The 21,217-nt window shown below is 38.1% G+C and overlaps 1 protein-coding gene and 1 long non-coding RNA gene across 19 annotated transcripts in view; one reads left to right on the forward strand and one right to left on the reverse strand.

The window, feature by feature from the left end:
- Positions 1-21,217, reverse strand: part of LOC125677395 (uncharacterized) — a 244,908-nt gene that overhangs the window by 40,083 nt on the left and 183,608 nt on the right. The window lies entirely within an intron of this gene.
- LOC125661778 (uncharacterized) overlaps positions 1-21,217 on the forward strand; it is a 122,195-nt gene that overhangs the window by 20,918 nt on the left and 80,060 nt on the right. For 10 of the 18 annotated variants that reach the window (XR_008801665.1, XR_008801673.1, XR_008801669.1 and 7 more), the window contains 3 exons: positions 9,938-10,018; positions 10,298-10,350; positions 11,904-12,069. Coding sequence is in view for 7 of the 18 variants with exons in the window: in XM_056159849.1 (XP_056015824.1) it covers positions 9,938-10,018; positions 10,298-10,350; positions 11,904-11,942 (173 nt within the window). In the remaining 11 variants the exon portion in view is untranslated. Of the gene's footprint in view, positions 1-2,323; positions 2,871-9,937; positions 10,019-10,297; positions 10,351-11,903; positions 12,070-21,217 lie in introns of those variants that run through there. The other 8 variants (XR_008801666.1, XR_008801671.1, XR_008801676.1 and 5 more) reach the window with 2 other exon arrangements.

Here is a 21,217-nt window from a genome sequence, read left to right on the forward strand (position 1 = left end):
CTCCCGTTGGATGGGATGAACAGGACTCGGGATGTCAACACACTCCCAGTCCTCCTGTGGAATGGGTAAACTCTGTTGCCCGATGGCTGCGGGGATGCCCGTTGTGCAGTCGGGACTGAAGTCGAGGACCTGTTGCGCCTCACGCAGGCTAGGTTACAGCATCTTGCTGGTATGGTCTATCCTGCCAAGGCTGGCGCATGTCTGGCTGCAAGCGATTCAGCAGGTCTGCTATGACGCGTGGGTGAGCCAATATCCTCACATGCTGTAACCACTCTAGGTCAAGAGCCGTCAGGGGATCCACCCCAAGGTACTCGGCCAGGTTATTGGCCATGTCATGCCATCTGGTGCCAAAACCAGCAAATACAGGCCCGAAGCCCCTCTGGACAACCGCCCCTAACTCATCGAGTGCTCGCTCATCATCCCTGCCCTCCTGGGGCAGATGGAGAAAGCGGGCAATGGTCCTGAAGAACTCGACCATCCTCGCTGGGTCCTCAATGCCAGCTGGGCAGTGTACATCATGTATATGCCGGACTGCTGGTCCACCGTCATTAAAGGTAGTGACGAAAACCCCGCTGGCGCCTCCTTTTCTTTTCTCTTTCCTTTCCCTGAAACATTCCAACAAACTTAAATAACAATGCCCCCGCACTTACAGTGGAGGACTTATCTCTGCCTAATCCCTGCTTACGACCACCCCCCAGTATGGCTCCCTCCTTACACCCCCACCAATTTGCAATCAGGGCGGTGATAACTTGTAAATTGATTGATGTTATTTTCCGTCTCCCCCACGCATGCCGGATGAAACCAGTCTTTGCAAGTTTCACACTGCACCATGAAACCACGGAGGTTTGTGTACTTGCACAGGCAGTACCGATATCGCGACTGCACCAGGCCTCTTTCGCCTCTGATCTGCCGAGTCCTAGGGTTTATTCAACGAGTCCGCTCCAAGTCGATCCACCCCAGTTCGACTTCGTGTCCTCAGGTAAGGTGCACTATCGCTGGTACTAGCCCCTTTTCCCGTTTTTTCAGAGGCTTTAGGGGCGTTGTTCGGCAACCGATTCTGAGCTTCCCCACTTACAGATTCCTTGTACTCATGATCCTTATAGTCTCGAATCCATTTTGGGATCTGCTGCAAGTTGCACGACTTGAGCCTATCATGGTGCATAATATTATTTTGGCGACGTCTCCAGATTAAATAAGTTGTGTCAGACTTTACTTTAGCCACCATGCCAGGGCCCAACCATACAGACTCGACCTTACCAACATTCCACCGCCAATACACCAAATCCCTGACCTTATATTTCCTTTCATGAAGATGGAGGTCATAATCTCTTTTCATCAACTTTTGAGCAGCACACAATTTTTCCCGTGCTACTTCATGGGACAACCTGAGTGATCCCTCAAGTCCCGAAACATATTTGTCAACTACCCCTCCCCCCATTTACCAAGGATTCCCCTGGGGGAGGCCTAAACACAAGGGTGGCAGGGCTGTTCACTTCTCGCCCTAACATGAGACGATTGGGGGTATACCCCGTATGACGGTTGATTGCGGAGCACAGTGCCCCAGCCAACAAACCCAAGTGACTGTCCCAAGCCTTAACGTGGTTGTCCACATAGCACCGACCGCATCCATAAGAGTGTGGTTATAACGCTCCACCTGCCTATTGCCCGAGAGTCTGTATGACGTAGTCTGTGACTTGTGCATGACAAGCAGGTCATAGACCTTTCGGAACAACTCGCTCTCAAAGTTTCAGCCCAGGTCGGTGAAAATCTCAAATGGGATACCCGAACCGCACAAAAAATTCCTTTATTGCCGCTCGCGGTCACCTCAGCGGTCTGGGAGAGCAATGGCACACACTCGACCCACTTGGTGAAACTATCCACCATCATGAGCATATACTCATTACCCGATTCAGCGCGAGGGAGTGGTCCCAGAAAGTCCAAATGAACCTTTTCCATTGGGGTTCCCGCTTGATAACTTTTGAGCCCAGATCGCAAGGGCAGAGAACCACGTTTGTTCCAACAGCAAATGTCACACCTAAACACATAGGTTTTGATATCAGTGCACCAATAGAAGTTATCCCGAGCCCTGCCCTTTGTGCGTTGCACCCTTTGGTGCCCCAAGCTCGGGATATTGTGCAATAAAGACAAAACCTCATTTACGTAAACTCCTCGGGACCAGGAGTCGGTCTGGGTCAGGGGCATTTACTTTCCATATCACGCCTTTATCGTCTAACTTGAATTGACTACTTTCTAGGTAATAGCATTTTTCCTCAGGCCCTGACAAGACTAGTTCATTTTCCCTCGGTGTTAACCTTGATTTTAGAAAGTCCATGAGGAAACGAAAAGCTGGATCAGCGTGCTGCTTTGCTGCAAGTTCTTCTGGGTCGTACGAAGCTAATGAAATACCCTTGAAATCCGACCCATTCCCTGTGGAAACCGCACTGTCCCCCGACAGCTGTCGCACGGCAAGATTTTCATCCTGGATGGTGCCCTCAACCAAACATTGCAGCGCCGAATGAGAGTCGCACACAACAGTCATACATACTTGCGGTAACCGTCCGTCTTTGAGGTTCACCCCTGAGTATGCCTGCTAGAGCGGCCCAGTTGCAAGAAACCGGTTCACAGACGGAGCTATAGAGACTCCAATTTCTCTTTGACAAAGGGCATAGAGCTGTCTTGAAATTTTACTCTCTGAGAATAGAGAGGTAAGCGGCTCTATATCATCTACCTCCTCAAAGAATTCATGCCATCGCTCATGAGCCCTTCGGCAATAACGACACCCTCCGCACGGAAGATAAAACTGTGAATGGAGAGCGCACGGTGAAAGCAAGCTGAACGAACGGTGAACGAGCGGTGAGCGAACGGAAAAATGGTAAAGTAGAACGTTTCAGGGACTGTAAGATATCTCATAAACTTTATAAAATATCTTGTATATTAAACAAGATATCTTATAAAGTTTATGATATATCTGTAAAAGATAGAAGATATCTTATAAATTTATTTTTTTAAGCTATCTTATAAAATATCTAAAATATCTCATATGTTTTATAAGAAGATATCTCATAAATGAATTTTTTAAGATATCTCATCAACTTTATGAGATATCTTATGAAATATACGGGATATCAAATATGTTTTATAAGATATCTTATACATGTTATAAAAGTAAATTCATATTGTTATGGGTCAGAATTACCCAGCAGCAGAATTTACTAACAAAGGCAGTCAAACAAGTATGATATTTATTTGCAATTATTGAAAGAAAATTATAATAATAACAAAGTACTAACTTACAATAGGTGAACAATTAACAATGTGCGTGCCGAGTTGAATCTGTATACAAAACAAATCACAAATCGGCTGTTAATTTCCAACAAAATTCCTAAGTCCTAGTTCCAGTTATAGCATAATCCAAAATGCCTAAAGTGCTTGTCTAACCAGAGCTTATCGGCTAAATTCACATTGCATTCATATAATCAGAATAAATTTTCTGGTACATTCTTGAAAGACACAGTTCGTCATCTTTCTACTACGTGATAAACATTGAACTTTAGAACAAACTAGGTCACAGATTTCACTCTAAGTACAAGTACAGTAAAATATCTCTATCTCGAAGTCCGAGGGACCTCGAAAAAACTTCGAGATATCCGGGGGTTCGAGATATCCAAAATCGATCTGGGATATTTTTTTTGAAGGAGGATATTTGATGCATAGTATGGGATTTGCATTATAAACAAAAACCCTGTTGCCGTTTCTTATAGTTTAATACAAGTTGATAAATTAATATTGTGGAATTTCAAAGACAAACATTTTATTTTTTTTTAATATATATAAACATCCAATTGAATTCACAATGTGTTTCAAAATTAAGATGATCGTGCCTGAATGCTTACTTTAAGTTTACTGATGTCCAGGCTCGACTGGGATGTATAGTTATTGCGCTGTAATGAAAGAACCTATCACGTAAGAAACAAAAAAGACGGATTTTTAAAAAAATCAAACTTTTAAATGTTTATTAAATAAATTTTCGTGTTTTCTCTGTACTAGTTTTAATGATGAAGCGTATACTATTAAATGCATTATCTATATTAAGAGCATTACCTTCAAGCGTACTTCGATGATTTCGTGCGTTTATCTAACCCACATGTTAATGATAGAGCGTGTGTCATTCAAAACAACATCCCTGGAATCGGGTGTGTTAGTGGCGGTGAACTTTAGCCGTAATGTTGAAAGGCTTCACTAATCACCCAAGCTGTTGAATCATTTATTGCGACCTGGGTTTACCCGGAAAAGGCGAGCGTGGATTAGCGGTCATTAATTATAATTGATTATAATTGATGTAGCCGCGGGTGTGAATGTGTGACTTAACGACGCCAGGTATGGTAAGCAGAGCATAAAATTGACTGTACTTCGAGATAAACCAGGTGAATTTAGGGTATGGGACCTTGAAAATACTTCGACATAATCGGAGTATTCGAGATTAGCGTTTTCGAAATATCATATATAAGTTTTTTTAATCATTTATGTAGGGAAAACGGCCGGGACCGGCGGTCGACTTCGACTCAAGCGGGGTATTCAAGATAAACCATATTCGAGATACAGATATTTTACTGTATTACACAACAATATGATACTTTATATAGTTTATAAGATATCTTATAAAAATTCATTTATTAGATATTTTATAGAAATAGAAAATATTTTATAAAGTTTAAGAAATATCTTATAAAACATATAAGATATCTTATATGTTTTACAAGATATCTTATAAAATATATGAGATATATTGTAAAATTTCTTTTATAAGATACCTTATAACAGTTATAAAATATCTTATAAGAGTTAATGAGATATCTTAAATCAAAAAACGTTAATAAGACATCTTATACAATTTATGAGATATATTATATACTATATAAGATATCTTGTATAAAAAACATATTAAGATATTTTATATCTTATATAAGATGTCTTATAAGATTTGTGAGTTATCTGTTCAGAGGAATAAATGTAAAAATGACATGCCACAAGGATGGTATGGAAGAGTATTGTGTTGCTAAAATGTTGCAACTCGTGTGTTTGCAGAATAAATTCACATCAAATTCCATCCAGAAATGCCCAGCTTTTTTGTTTGTTGACTTTGTATCGTACTTGACCTGAGTCACAAATGTGTGCAGGTATGTGTGTGTGTAATGCAAAACAAACTTTATTGCACATGAATGCACACACATATGCATGCATGCACACAAATATATACACACATGCACGTGTATGCACGCACACACTCACACTGTCACTCAAATACACAGACACACACAAACGAATACACACACACATGAACACACACCCTTTTTGCAAAACAAAAGCAAAGTTGATGTTTGGGACAGGGGGCTTGGATGGCGACCATTCTTGCTAGGGTATGGCCTAAAATTGAAGACCATTAGTGTCCACCCTCACGGCACATTCGGTTGCTGGGCGATGATACATGCGGCATGTTTGGTCGCTGGTGACGAAATGTGCGGCACGAATGGTTGTCAGCAACCAAATGTGCCGCACGTATCGTCGCCAGGCGACCAAACGTGCCGTAACACGGGTACTCACCATGCACTTTCCCCACATCCAACCACCCCAGACCTCACAGATGGTGTAACTCTAGTTGCAGCCCCAACGGTTGGGGATTTTGAAAAACGCACGTTTACCCTATGCCTCCTTCTCTTGGCGGGAGTTTGGTGGAGCTGGGGACTCGGACCTAGGTCGGTTAGGGCACTTGCGATGATAATGCCCAGACTGATGACACTCAAAACATTGAACCCCATCCGCATGCGTCATCTTTGCTAGCCATGCAGATGACAAGTACAGACCCCTGTTGGCGCCGATGAGGGCTCGGGGAAAACTCCCTGCCTACTTTGAGTGACCTTACTCTCACTACCACGCATTGATCTATCCCAGGGCACCTCTCCAGATTTGGGTGAGCTCGCCTGACCCCAACTTTCATAAGAAGCTCTACGTTGAGCTGGTGAAGGAGACCTAGACTGCTCCCCACCTGATGACCGACTGTCACATGAAATAGAACGCACCCCTTTACGATGGTGGGCTAAGGCCTGGCGACTAAGTTGGTATGTCTTTATTTGCTGAACAGCCTCATCAATATTAACGGGGGTTGTCGATCAACCTCGGGCCTGCTCGCACATCTAAACATCCCATCGCGAATCGCAGGACTGCCTGCTCCTGGAGCACTTGACCAGGAACCCTTGCCCCTAGAGCACACTGTGCAGTTTCCATGACGCGGTCCCCCCACTGCTCTAGACTCTCCTTGGCCGCCTGAATCATGGAGTTGAATTCGACCTGCGAGGCTGCCTGCAGGGTGCCTTTACTAAAACGCTGTTTGAATCGGGCAGTTATTTCGTGGAATGTCATGTCCTCCCCACGTGATGAGAGGAGATGAAAATACCTTAGTGCAGGCCCCTCAACAGAGACGCTGAGGGCCAATAAGCTGTCATCATCATTCCACCCATAGTAGCGAGCTAATGTTCTAAACTTGGCATAGAACAAACCCCACTCAAGGCCACTAGTATACTTGAGGCTTTTAGCCTCAGCTGGAATATTGCGCCTTGGCTTAGATGAATCACTACGAGATGACCATGTGGGCGTTGATCCAGAGAACTTCTCTGAGGTCCCCAGAGAAGTACTTTCCCTAACTGATGGGGGTGCAAATCAGAGATGGGGTAATCGTAATCAGTAATCGTAATTGATTACAATCGATTACATTTTTTTAAGTAATCGTAATCGTAATTGATTACATTTGTTTTTGAAGCAAAGTAATCGTAATCGTAATCAATTACTTTGGCAAAGTAATCGTAATTTATGATTACAATAATGATTACAATGATTACTTTATATTCATATTAAAATAATTATTTAATAGATAACAGTTGCAGCTTATGTATGTTATGTGTGCCATCATAAGATTTATCCATATCTATATGATATTATACTTACAGTATTTGCATGTATTCAATAGCTACTAAGGTCTAAATCTGTTTAAATTAAACTTAATAATCTGAACTAGTATACCCTCTTATTAATAAAACCAGTAAATATTTGTTGTTTTTCTTGTTCAAAAGCATATAATCATGATTACTTTTCACAGTAATCGTAATTGTAATAAATTACTTTCAAAATATGTGTAATCGTAATCGTAATCGTAATCATAGATTTTCAAAGTAATCGTAATCGTAATCAATTACATTTACAATGTAATCGCCCCATCTCTGGTGCAAATGGAACTTCACTGCCTACTGAACCCAGTCCAGCTGCTGGATTTCTGAAAGTGACTACAGACACAGACCCACTAGTGGGCTGACCCCTATATCCCTGCCCCAGGGCAGAACATGGGTGGCTCTGGGCCTTGAGGGATTCCGTACTTGTGTGCACATGTGCTCCTGGGTGCATAGGGTGGCCCAACATATCAGGGCTTGATACACTCACATTACTGTAGAGGGGCTTCCCCCAGGGCACAACCCCCCCTACTGTCTCGCCACTGTGTCCCCCCACTAACACTTTGACTGGGAGATACTACACCCGGGTTACTGCCAAACCCACTAGAAACAGGGACTCTGGGTGGGTCTTGTGTAGTCCCTTGTCTTGATTGAACCCCTGTGAGAAAACTGTACTGCTCTGGTAGGGGGCAACCCAAGTGTTGCTTGGGATACTGGTCGCATAAATGGGAACATCCGACCCAAGATTCCCTGTAATACTACTCGAGCTAGTCATATTTGGGCTGCTCACAGTATTACTACTAGTACCGATATCCTCCTTGGAACTGGGTTCCTGGGAGCGGTTACCCCCTGAAAGATCTGACAAATCCGCAAGTATTTGGGTCATTTGAGCTAAATTGGATGCCATCATGGTCTGAGTGGTCTCTAATGCCCCCAACATGGTCATGACCTGATCATTTCCTTGTGCAGCTCCCAGCCCTTGGCTTTGTTCATTCCCAGTTGTCCCCATAGCAGAGATCGAATTCGATTCCCTTGGGTGATGGACATATCTACTTCCCCAACCACAGTACTGCCAAACCACCCGGTCTAGCCACATTACCCTCCAGGACACCCATGCCACTCATGAGCCTGGGACTCCCCCTACCCAAACTAAATGACCATTGCTTTTGGCTCATACTGATATTGTTCCTGCCTGACAACTTTAAACAAATGCAAATACATACTGCTGTACTATGGGCCTAGCACAAGATCAGATCAACAGGAAAATGAATATGTGAAATTGCATAAATTTACTCATACTAAATTCACAACGACTCATTTAATGCTTTAAAAATCAAATTGAATTAAATCAAAATTGATTACATGTGGCCAAACAGCGTGGTGTTCCCTATATAGGCATCGCTTTGGTCTCAAAAGATCGCCATATATCCTATCGGCGACGCCAATGAAGTGATTTCCCCAAACAGTAAAAACAACCAAATCGTTTTAGGTGGGAATCATATATAATAAATCACTGATCCAACAATAAACTAACAATATACAGATTAATACTGCTGAACTCTTGATATGGTGTCCAACTAGTCGGAACACGCGGGAAGAGAGAGATAGATAAATGGGCATTCTAGCCCGCGAGCTTAAATATAGAATAATAACCCCCCCCCCCCCCCCCAAATACACTACATTGTTTCATGTGTGTATATATGTAATATAATATTTTGTGCACAAAATGATGCATTTACATATCCTGTGTTTTCTCCGCCTGAGGGTTTCCCTTAGGGTTGGGACGATACATCGGTGCACCGATGCATCGCGATATTTTTTCTGACGATCTACATATCGATACACCCACTGAAATAACGATACTTCCATTTAATCCAAAAAAATCCGAACGGAAGAATTCAGTTATTTTACACTCGAAAGTGAAAGTAAAAGTACGATATGATTGTCAAAAATGGCGACGAAGCAGGACTTCGTCAAATTAGTAATACCAACTGGCGCTAAATCTGCGGTTTGGGACTCATTCGGGCTACCTGTTTATGAGAAAAATGGGGTTCGAACCACAGATAAATCAAAGGTAGTCAAGTAACTATGGTGCTATTTCATTTCTAGTCAAAACTATGATGTGAATTTGTTTTTCCCTTATTAAATTTGAAAGTTTGAAACTCTTTTTACAGTCTTTTACTAACATGAAAAGTATCGCGATATATATCGTATCGTGTCTATGGTATCGTGATACGTATCGGATCGGCTTTATGCTGTATCGTCCCACCCCTAGTTTCCCTTAAATTTTACAAAGCCAGCATTTTAGACTTATGTGCACTAACATCATATACATGTTATAGAATTTATATTATTGTATAATATTATGATTTTAATAGGCCTAGTGGTTTGTGAATTAAATTTATGTGTTGTAAGACTGAAAATTAACATGGGGGGGGGATGTATCATGGAGACTTAGGGCCTTATGACTCTTATTTAAAAGATAATTAAAACATAAGGGATTTTTCATTAATTTTTTTTTTGTATATTTCTAAACATATTTTCACTTTACCCTGTGTCTGGTTATAGCTGACAATTAAGTCTTAAATTGTTTCCATCGTCTGTCAATATTACTGATGCTTAAGCGATTGACGTATTCCGGATACGAAAATAGTCTCTTTTTAGATACATGAAGAAACCACGTGATACCTTGCAATCACTGCCTTAAAACTACAATTTTATTAAACTGAAAAGCTGTATGTTAATGTTTCTATACAGATCAATGTTTCTGTATCAGGAAAGTTTTGTTGCAATCCACCCCCCCCCCCCTTCTATTTCAGACTTACTTGACACCTTTCATTGATTTAAAATTATTTGTCTTACAGATTTTGTAATCATGAATTTAGGATGCTTAGTGCAGTTTATAGGATTCATCACAAAAAACAGGTTTTTGTTTTCAGATAATGAGAATGATATAGACATGATAGAAGTGGAAAAAGATTGTGACTATTTTAGTATGAAAAAGGATTTGTCAACAAATGGTAATGTTATTGAATATACTTACACAACTGCATGTACATTAATTAATTGTCTTTATTGGTAAAGAAGTTGCAAGAATTTATATGCATGTAAGTGATTATTTTCATATACCAATTTAATTGAGCTGAAACCCATACAACCTAAGGTTACATGTATGTAAAGTGAGAACATGCAAAGACAATATGTCATTGAATTTTTACAAAAAATTCCAATGATTATGTTGTCATTGTTTGTTTATGTATTGCTATTTTATTGATGAGGGGAAAATATATCTTTTCTAGATGCAGAAAGGAAACGAAATAAAAAAGATTCCTGTACACTTCAATTCACAAAGGTAAATTAATAATTGCAATACTGTATAATGGGTATTTTCTGTTGTGGACATTTTTGCAATTGCATGGATCTCTAAAATTATGCATGTTCAATTTATGTGGTTGCATTATACCTATCTATATACTTATATGTATCGAGATATATATATGTATTATACCCATCAATGTATCGTTCTTCGATACTGTGGATTTCACAGCGTGTGATCTGGTTTTCCGGATAACCATACTGGTTTTCTGATTCCGTATCAGTATCCTCTGAAACTGATGCCGTCACAATGCATCAGCGCAACGTTATTTGTGGAAAATATTGACCGCGTCACAAACGAAACTGCGTACACAAAACATAATTTCATGGTATGTCTGTGTTTTTGATAATTTGGATTACATTTATTATCTTATAAATGTGGATTTAAAATGCATAAGGGGGTATATGATAAATTTATCATTATACCCCCCCGAACGAAGTTCTGGGGGGGTATATAGGAATCACTCTGTCTGTCTTTCTGTCCGTCCGTCTGTCTGTCTGTCTGCAGATTTGTGTCCGGTCCATAACTTCTTTGTTCTTTGACTTAGACATACCATATTTGGCACACAGGTGGATCACCATGAGACAATGTGTCGAGTACCTTCACGACCTCTATATGATCTTGACCCTTGACCTCAAGGTCAAAATTAAAGGTTTTTTACAATGGATTCGTGTCCAGGCCTTAACTTCTTTGTTCTTTGACATAGGCATACCATATTTGACACATAAGTGTATCACCATGAGACGATGTGTCATGTACCTTCATGACCTCCATATGACCTTGACCTCAAGGTCAAAATTAAAGGTTTTTACAATGGATTCGTGTCAGGGCCATGACTTCTTTGTTCTTTGACACAGGCATATCATATTTGACACATGAGTGTATCACCATGAGACGATGTGTGGAGTACCTTTATGACCTGTATATGACCTTGAACTTTGACCTCAAGGTCAAAATTGATTATAGGGTTTTGACATAGTCATACCATAAGACATGGGTGTATCACCAAGAGACTATGTGTCATGTACATTCATGACCTCTTTATGACCTTGACCTTTGATCTCAAGGTCAAAATTATAGGTTTATGCCATGGATTTGTGTTCGGACTATATCTTCCATTTTCTTCTACAAAGGCATACCATATTCTTACACTCAGGAAAGAGGTAATTTATACCTATTTACAACACCCTTTGGGAGATTGGGGTGAGCGGAGGGTATTCTTAGTGAACATTGCTCACGGTACATCTTGTTACTACAGTAACTTGATCCGAAGAGTCGGATCACGTCTTGTTGACAGGTGCAGATCATCAGATCAAACTTGACGCTTCGCGTCTCGTGTGATCTGATGATCTGTGCCTGTCAACTCAACGTGATCCGACTCTTTGGATCAAGTTACTGTAGTAATAATATATATATATTGCATTTGTAATTTTTGCAGATTTTTTTATATCTGCAAAAAATGGACATCCTCAGAAAATACCATTATACAGTATTTCAGAATGTTACAAAGGGCACTGTTTTGATTACAGAAAACACCCACCATTATAGATCTACACATTTTTATATGACGGTCACTGAACGGGACGTATTATGTTATGATGCTGTCCATGTGTCTGTCTGACTGGCTGGCTGTCCGTCCGGGGTCATGTTTTCCGGACTTTTTCCCGTAACAGATGCATATACAACTTTGAAAGAGTGAGTTTGCATTTCAGCTGGATTGGTCCATCCTTGACCTACTTTAAGGCTATAAGTAGGTCAAACAGTTTTCCAGACTTTTTTTCTTACAGATAGATATTGCCCTGAAATTTACTCATAAGTTTCCTTTCAGAGGAATACAAGTTCACTTTGCATTTCAGCTGAATTGGTTCATCTGTTCGTGACGTACATTAGGACTTAAAGTAGGTCAAACAGTTTTCCGAGCTTTTTTTCATTGTGGATACAGATGTTGTCCTGAAATTTAGTCACAGGTTTTCTCTTGGAGGATTACAAGTTCAGTTTGCATTTCAGCTGGATTGGTCCGTCCTTGACCTACTTTGGGGCTAAAAATAGGACAAGCAGTTTTCCGGGCCTTTTTTTCATTACGAATACAGATATTGTGCTGAAATTTAGTCACAGGCTTCTTGTCGGAGGAATACAAGTTCAGATTGCTTTTCAGCTGGATTGGTCCATCCTTGAACTACTTTTCAGCTAAAAATAGGTCAAACAGTTTTTCGGGCTTTTTTTCATACGGATACAGGTATTGCCCTGATATTTAGTCAAAGGCCTCCTCTCAGAGGAATACAAGTTCAATGTGCATTTCAGCTGGATTGGTCCATCCTTGATCTGTGTTTTGGAAAAAATAGGTCAAACAGTTTTCCGGGCTTTTTCATTTACAGATACAGATATTGCCCTGATATTTAGTCAAAGGCTTCCTCTCAGAGGAATACAAGTTCAGTTTGCATTTCAGTTGATATTCATTTGATAATTAGTACCTTACTTTGCCATAACAAGTTACAGATCAAGTTCGAATTTTGTCTCGGTCTGTTGATTTTTCATTAAGTTATGGCCCTTGAACATAAAAAAATAGCATGAATTGTTAGTTTACATCCTAGTTTCTTATCTCTGTAGAAAAGAGTACTACACTCATTAAAACTTCTAGCATAGTAATACAACAATATAGCTAAATTATTCTTGATCACCTACATGTCACAGTTTATTGATATGGTTAAAGGACTCAACGCATGTTTCTAAACTTTTTCATCAAAATTAATTCTTTTCATGCCTTAAACTACTTTAAATGTGTTTTATATGAAATATTTTGCGTAGTTTTGGAGTTTGAAAGCGATGAAATTCAAATCAAAACAAACACCCAATCACTTTTTCAAAAACCACTTGAACAGAGACCCAGATAAGCTGCAAGAAAATGGATATATGGAAGCTTATAAGCACTGGTAGGCCTACAGCATACATTCTGTTTTGGTCTTCAAATTCAATACACACTCGGATCAACTGACCTTCACCTTGTAACAACATATACAATGTAACTTGTGCTCTCAGTTTCTACCAACTGGTAAATTTACGAAAAATTTAATGATACAAAATAATTGAACTTTTAATTATAAAAATAATAGACTATTGTAGTTCCTAAAATTATAATTATAAAATTATTTCCTCATTGAACTCATAAAATCTTTCAAGAGTGCATCAGTATAATGCTGTGCTCCCGCTTCCTATCGAGGTCCTGATCGCAATTCAAAAATAATAATAAGATTGCTTTATTAAAATAAAATAATGTGATTTCCACTTTAAATTTGATTATAGTTATTGATTTGTGTTTTTATGCCCCCCTTTGAAAAAAAGAGGGCATATTGTTTTGCAACTGTCGGTCGGTCGGTCTGTAGACCATGTGTTGTCCACTCAATATCTTTCGACCCCTTTGCTTAATAACAACCAAACTTGGTACAGGGGTTGCCCCTGGAGAGTAGATGATCCTTATAGATTTTCAGGTCACATGGTCAAAGGTCAAGGTCAAACTGCTGGTCTTTACCCCATGAGGTAGACCATGTGTTGTCCACTCAATAACTTTTGACCCCTATGCATGATAACTACCAAACTTGGTACAAGGGTTGCCCTTGGAGAGTAGATGATCCCTATTGACCTTCAGGTCACATGGTCAAAGGTCAAGGTCAAACCTCTGGTCTTAAGCCTATGTGTTGTCCACTCAATATCTTTTGACCCCTTTGCTTTATAATAGCCAAAATTGATACAGAGGCTTTCCTTAGAGAGTAGATGATCCCTATGGATTTTCAGGTCACGTGGTCAAAGGTCAAGGTCAAACTGCTGGTCTTAACCCCATGTGGTAAACCATGAGTTGTCTGCTCAATATCTTGAGAACCATTCACTTGATTGTAATGATATTTCATATGTGGGTTGATTATAAAAAGAAGAGGACCCCAATTGTTTTTTAGGTCAAAAGGTTAAAGGTCAAGGGTCAATCTACTCTGGACATAGGAATATACTGTCCGCTCAATATCTTGAGAACCCTTTGCTTGACAGACATCAGACTTGGTACACTGGTACATCATCAGGAGAAGATGACACCTATTGGTTTTGAGATCACATGGTCAAAGGTCAAGGGTCAATCTGGACATAGGAATATATTGACCACTGAATGTCTCAAGAATCCTTTGCTTGACAGACATCAAACTTGGTACACTGGTATATCTTTAGAAGAAAATGACCCATATTGATTTTGAGGTCACATGGTCAAAGGTCAAGGGTCAATCTACTCTGGACATAAGAATATACTGTCCGATCAACATCTTGAGAACCCATTGCTTGACAGACATCGACCTTGGTACACTGGTACATCATCAGGAGAAGATGACTACTAATGAATTTGAGGTCACATGGTCAAGGGTCAAACTGGACATAGGAATATACTGTCCGTTCAATATCTTGAGAACCCTTTGCTTGACAGACATCAAACTTGGTACACTAGTACATCTTCAGGAGTTGATGACCCCTATTGATTTTTAGGTCACATGGTCAATCCACTCTTGACATAGGAAGATATTGTGTGCTCAATATTTTGAATTGATGATACTACTCTCAATTATATTTGTGTGTGTGTATAACCCTTTTCAATTTTGCACCATGGGGGGCATATGTGTTTTACAAACATCTCTTGTTTTTCTTTTTCTTTCTTTGTGAAATGCACCTGTGACAGCTAGTAGCTTGGCCTAGGGCATAGTTGTCAACAATGTAACATATTATAATTGGTCTAATCCAAAAATAAATAATGATTGCACTGTTTATTTTAGAAAAACAGCGCCAATTACAGATGTATAAAGGAATAACATTACTGAACAGTTTGTAGACAGTGACCCCTATGAACATTATTTACTCGCAATATTGCTGATTTCATACTTGCTTTCCTCGCTATATTTGGGTATTTACATTGAGCTATTTGTATGCACTGGTGGCGATAAGATATAAAACTCAGGAAATTTGTCAACTTCGATTTAAATGTTGCCCATGGTGAATAAATTAGGCCCCTAAAATCTGAGTTTTTAGTAATACCTCATAGTACTTTCACAATCCGAAGGGCGCATGTGACGTCACTGTACCACGTGGCTACCTCAGAGCTGCCAACCCTCACGATTTTGGCGTAAGGCTTACGATTTTAGGGCCGAAAATATGACTTACGATTTCACTGTACATCTTTCGATTTTCGCTTATTTGACATTTTGAAATTTTTAGAGCTGTCCGTCATTGGTTTTTACTTTTATAATAAGCAAGCTATAGTCGTTACTACGTTTGTTTGCATAGTCTATATCTATATAGAGTCTAGATCATTTTAATGCTTTAAAATAAACAATATGGCAGCTGCTACTGAATGTAAAGCATGTGTTGATGGAAATAACAACAATACTCCCCCAAAGAAGAAAGCCTAATGGAGCTAGAAATTCAAAGAACAATATGCAAGTACACTGTAATCATCTACCGTATTTTGCCGAATATAATACACACTTTTTTTAGAGAATATTTTTGTGTCAGAAAGGGGTGCGTATTATATACCACAATAGGTTTTTGACCTTTTTTTCCAGATGAAACTCGGCGATTAAGTAGTGTAATATTTCACTCAAAGACCAAGGCTTCGGATACTGTACGCCGCGCCTTTTCACGTTCACCTATTTATTAAGTAGAAAATTCGACCTCAAGAAAATTACTACAGAAACGTAAAATTACAGAAAATGTGATATATATACTTACAATATCTAAATAATTCAATTATCATGAAACAAACAGCCAATCAAATTGCATTGGATCTGACTATTCATTACATCGCATGCCGCCATTATTGAAAGCATGTGTACACAATAATGCCTTGACACGTGCTAAAATTGTTGGAAAATAATTTTGTCACTTGCTAAAAGTTTGTTTACTGTAAGTTTTATGAATAGGCCTAATTTTTAATGAAATACTTATTTGAATCTTTGAAATAACTATTCTTGCGTAAAAGCATGTGTTTTACGAAGCCATTGTTGTGTACACTGCTTTTGTTAGATACCCCCTCCGGGTAAAGAAATACCTAACAAATTTTTTTTCCACACATTTTAATAGTCATCGTAGTTAACGAGGAGTTGATAATTTGCATCTTTGTACCTACCATGGTGTGTTGATTACAGTAAAATAAGCGATAGTTTAATTGTTTCATTTTATTTTTATAACATCGGCTATTTGATTGATTTTAAGTTTCAACAAAGGAAATATCGAGTCAGTTAAGACTTTAATGCTACAAAATCTCGTGCTTTGCTGAAATGAACAGGCTTGTCCGGGTTGATATTTCCCTGAAGATTCTCATTGAAGATTACCGCGATGTAGACCTCATCTCAAAAAGTTTGCAAATTATTGTGCGTTGTTTAGAATTCATTATTTCTGCAAAAATATTAAGTGAAAATTAACACCAAGTATAAAATAAAGATTACCGCTTGGTCAAAATTTTTGCTGCGTATTATACACCCGAAGTGCGTTTTTTCACCAACTTTTAGGCTCAAAGTGGGGGGTGCGTATTAAACACCACTGCGTATTATATTCGGCAAAATACGGTATTCGTTTCAAAGTCAGAAAGGGGGAGTTTGTATACGTGTACAATCTGTTTGACAAATCTTCAACATTTCTCACGGCAGCGAAAATGACATAAAAAAAACTTGCCAGAATAACTGATTCAGTAACTAAAATTATATATATAATATATAAAAACTTGCCAGAATAACTGACACAGTAACTGTAAAATTATGCAATATACTAATGTAACTATTTTTTACCCAAGTTTTAGAAAGTAAAATCAATAAAAGATGTATTTGATCTTTTGCAGTAAAATTGTAAAATGTATAACAATTAGTATGTCTAAATTCATTAAATTTGGAATTGAAATGTGCCTAAAATTGCTCAGGTTACATGTTTATTCATAAAAAAATCTCCAGCGGCAGGGGGTCTAGGCAGCCCCCTGACCCCCACCTTACTATTTTCCATTTTATAATGTTGGCAGCTCTGCTACCTGCCTAATTAACTAGACTTTTGAAATCAGGGCTTAGATTTAAGTCTGTATTGTGGTTAATTTATCGCAAAATTTCGGTGAACGAACTATTAGAATTAATTACTATAAGCATATAAAGAAGACAAAATGCATATAATTTTGTATACTTTGAAAACATGAGGTGTACGTCCTTTAATTCAATTCAATTCAATTCTTTATTGGCACTAAAGCACATTATATAAGAATGTGTTGTTAGCCATACATAGATACACATATATATTGATACATTACAAAATATCAAACTGTTGAAAACTTATTTCTAACATTAAAACAGTCTCTGATGTATAGACAGGTTTGTTTTGTAGATACAAGGTTATGTGGATTTAGTAAACAAAATAAGGTATTAATATCTAGTAGTTTAAAGACCTAATTATAAACCTAATTATAAATTTCTCTTTTTTTCCCCTGGTCTAGTCTCTACTCAAATAGTAGTTGATTTCCTATCCTGGTTCCCCAATTTTCCCTTTTACCATAACCTACATACATAATGAACTTTGAATAATTTTGTGGTACAGTAATTTTTGCAAGCGGTAGGGGACTATGTATTGCCATGCAATACTCTCAGAATTCTTGTTTAAATCTAAAGAGTGCAGAATGTACTTCTAGATTCTGGATTTTATACTGTTGATTGGCGTGAAATATGCATGTATGTGCATGCACATGCATGTATATGTACATGTAGTAAATTTTTAGTGTTTAAAATGTCAGGCATGTGAGAGTGTACCTATGTATGATTGATTCTTGTTGTGATGTTGTAGAGCTTCATTGCTTTTAAATTTTTCGACTCTGGGTAGAAGTGAGAAAATTACCATTTTAAGGAAAATGACAATTAAATTTTGTATGTACCCGTAATGTTGGTTTCATCTGAGTTTTGTTTCATTAATATCGCATGATGAAAATGCTTGGTGCGTATGGTAGATCAAAGCAGTAGTACGCCTTAATATTACGATATCATGATTTTGTTCTTCCAATATTGGCCTGGATAATTATAGAATCAGAAATATAAATTCTGGCAGATGGAATTTTGGTCAAAGAATGTTGTCAACTGACATGATAAAGATGAAATTCTTAAATCAACATTCGACGATGAAGATAGTTTTAACAGACCACTGAATCCGTGAATTGTGACAGACGGAATGACCGGCCCCTTTAAGAAGTAAAAGTGTGATGAAATATTATTTATAGTTACATATAGTGCTTCATTTTCTGTTTTAGTGCATGCAGTACACTGTTTTGTATATTTATTTGTAGTGCTAATATGCAATTATGTACAATGTAAGCATATAGGCAAATACACTGCACATGTATATTTCAATTTTAGAGCTTTGAAATGCATGTAAATGGTTTTTTTTTCTTTTAATGCATGGAAATGTTGACATTATCCAGGGATTTTTTACCCCTTGAATTCAGGGGCCAGGGCCTTCAAGTTTGGGAAAAACAGAGATATTTGATTGAAATTGGGAAATTTGTTTCATACAGATAAATAAGAAAAATAAGCAAAAAAATTAACCATTTGATATTTTATTATCAATGTGGCTGGCTTAAGCATGCTTTAATTTCTGGTCTTTGGCAGAGAAAAAACTGTCAATTATTTTGCAACAGAGTCGCACTAAGGTTGGATGGCCCCTCATGGCATATTTTCATCAAAGCATCCATTATATGGAATTTTTAGGCATCATTTTGGGAAAAACACCTGGTTTTCAGCATTGGGAATGGGGCCAAATTTTGGCCCTCTACAGACCCTAAAAAAATCCGTTATCGTAATTTATTTACTAATGCAAATGGTTAAATCCAATGAAAGAATGTATTTAATTCACTACGCATCAATAAAGTAAGTGGTTACTTATTATGTAAATTTAAGATAGAAAATATGTAATTCAGTTATCCGGACGCTTCAATAATCCGGACGATTTTGCTGGGAACCAAAGTGTCCGGATTAACGAGGCTCCACTGTAGTACAATGTCCTTAGCTATTTAAAGTAGATCTTTCATATCTTGTATTTGTATTTCTTATGGCAAGACCTTTCCTTTCATGTCATGATTTTTGACCTTGTGACCTTGAACTTGGAGTTTGACCTACTTTTAAGAAAACATGACATATTAAATATATTTGGAACTATGTTAGATAGGGCTTCATATTTAGGGTCTTCCGTCTCCAACGGAAGACCCTTCTATTATTCTGTTGTTGATTTTTCACTTCTTTTATTATTATTAATATTTTTCTCTTTACACATTTTGTGCAGACGATTTCTCAGAGATGGCTGGATGGATTTCTTTGAAAATTTTAGGGATGATGTATCATGATCTAAACCTGATACATATTCTTTTATTTTTGAAAATTCACTTCCGGTCGAAAGTTATCCCCCTTTTATCGATTTTTAGATGATCATTTTGTGTGGCCAAAATCTCAAAAACGATAAAAGCTAGAGTGCTGAAATTTTCAGTGATGTTAGACGACATGTTGTAGTTGTGCACCTGGATTTTCAAAATTTCCGGAAGTGCCTAGTATGGAAGCTCAGTAGGGGTCGAAAATGGAGTTTAAAAAAGTGCCCAATTTTTTTCCACGTTTTAAATCAGAATTTTTAACTCGTAAATATTTTGCTTAGACATATATAACAAAAGTTGTACAGTTTATTGAGATCTTTCGTGCCATATCAAGAAATGGGCCCATGGGCCTCATGGCTCGCCTGAACCATTGAATTTCTGTTACAATGATTAACTTTTTTCTCACGAAACTTTTGATAAGACATGTAGAATAAAAGTTGTTCGGTTTTGCAAGATCTATCTAATGATATCAAAAAATAGACCTCTGGGCGTCATGGCTCGCCTGAACAGTCGGATTTGTATCATAATTAATAACATTAATAACTTTTTTCTCGGGAAACTTTTGACAAGACATGTAGAACAAAAGTTGTTCAGTTTCGCAAGCGTTAACTAACGATGTTAAGAAATTGGCCTGCGGGTCTCATGGCTCACCTGAACAGTTGGGTTATCGTTGCAATCTATGATATTTTTGTCAAGAAACTTTTGATAAGACATCTAGAACAAAAGTTGTTCAGTTTTGCAAGATCTTTTGATAAGACATCATGTAAAAGGCGAACAGGCCTCATGGCTCACCTGAACAGTTTGATTAGTGTCACAATCAATAACTTTTTTCTGGAGAAACTTTTGATAAGACATGTAGAACAAAAGTTGTTCAGTTTTGCAAGATCTTTCAAACGATATCAAGAAAAAGGCCCATGGGCCTTATGACTCTCCTTAACAGTCTGATAAATGTTGCAATCAATAACTTTTCTCAAGAAAATTTTGATAGGACATGTAGAACAAAATTTGTTCAGTTTTGCGAGATATATCTAGAATGATATATTAAAAAAAAGGCCTCCGGGCGACTTGACTCGCCTGATCAGTCGATTTTGTATTGCAGTAAATAATATTATTAACTTTTTTCTCGAAAAAGGCTGACCCCTTTCATTAATGGTCGAGAGGGGCAGAGAGTCTTTAATTTATAACACTTAAATGATCAATATTTGTAAAACATTACCGAAGATAAGTTGTACGTCTATACATTATTTTTGTATCATTATTTATGAACGAAAATCTCGGTCAAATTCTTATCTCATCACATCTAAAATTGGACGGAAGACCCACTCATTGCTCGCAACGAGATCGCATCTAGTTTGTATATATATTCTTTATGGCAAGACCTTGTACACAATGGTGTTTGATCTTTTGACATTGGAGTTTGACCTACAGTCAAAACTG

This window comes from Ostrea edulis, chromosome 3, assembly GCF_947568905.1.
Source record: "Ostrea edulis chromosome 3, xbOstEdul1.1, whole genome shotgun sequence".
NCBI classification, from domain to species: domain Eukaryota; kingdom Metazoa; phylum Mollusca; class Bivalvia; order Ostreida; family Ostreidae; genus Ostrea; species Ostrea edulis.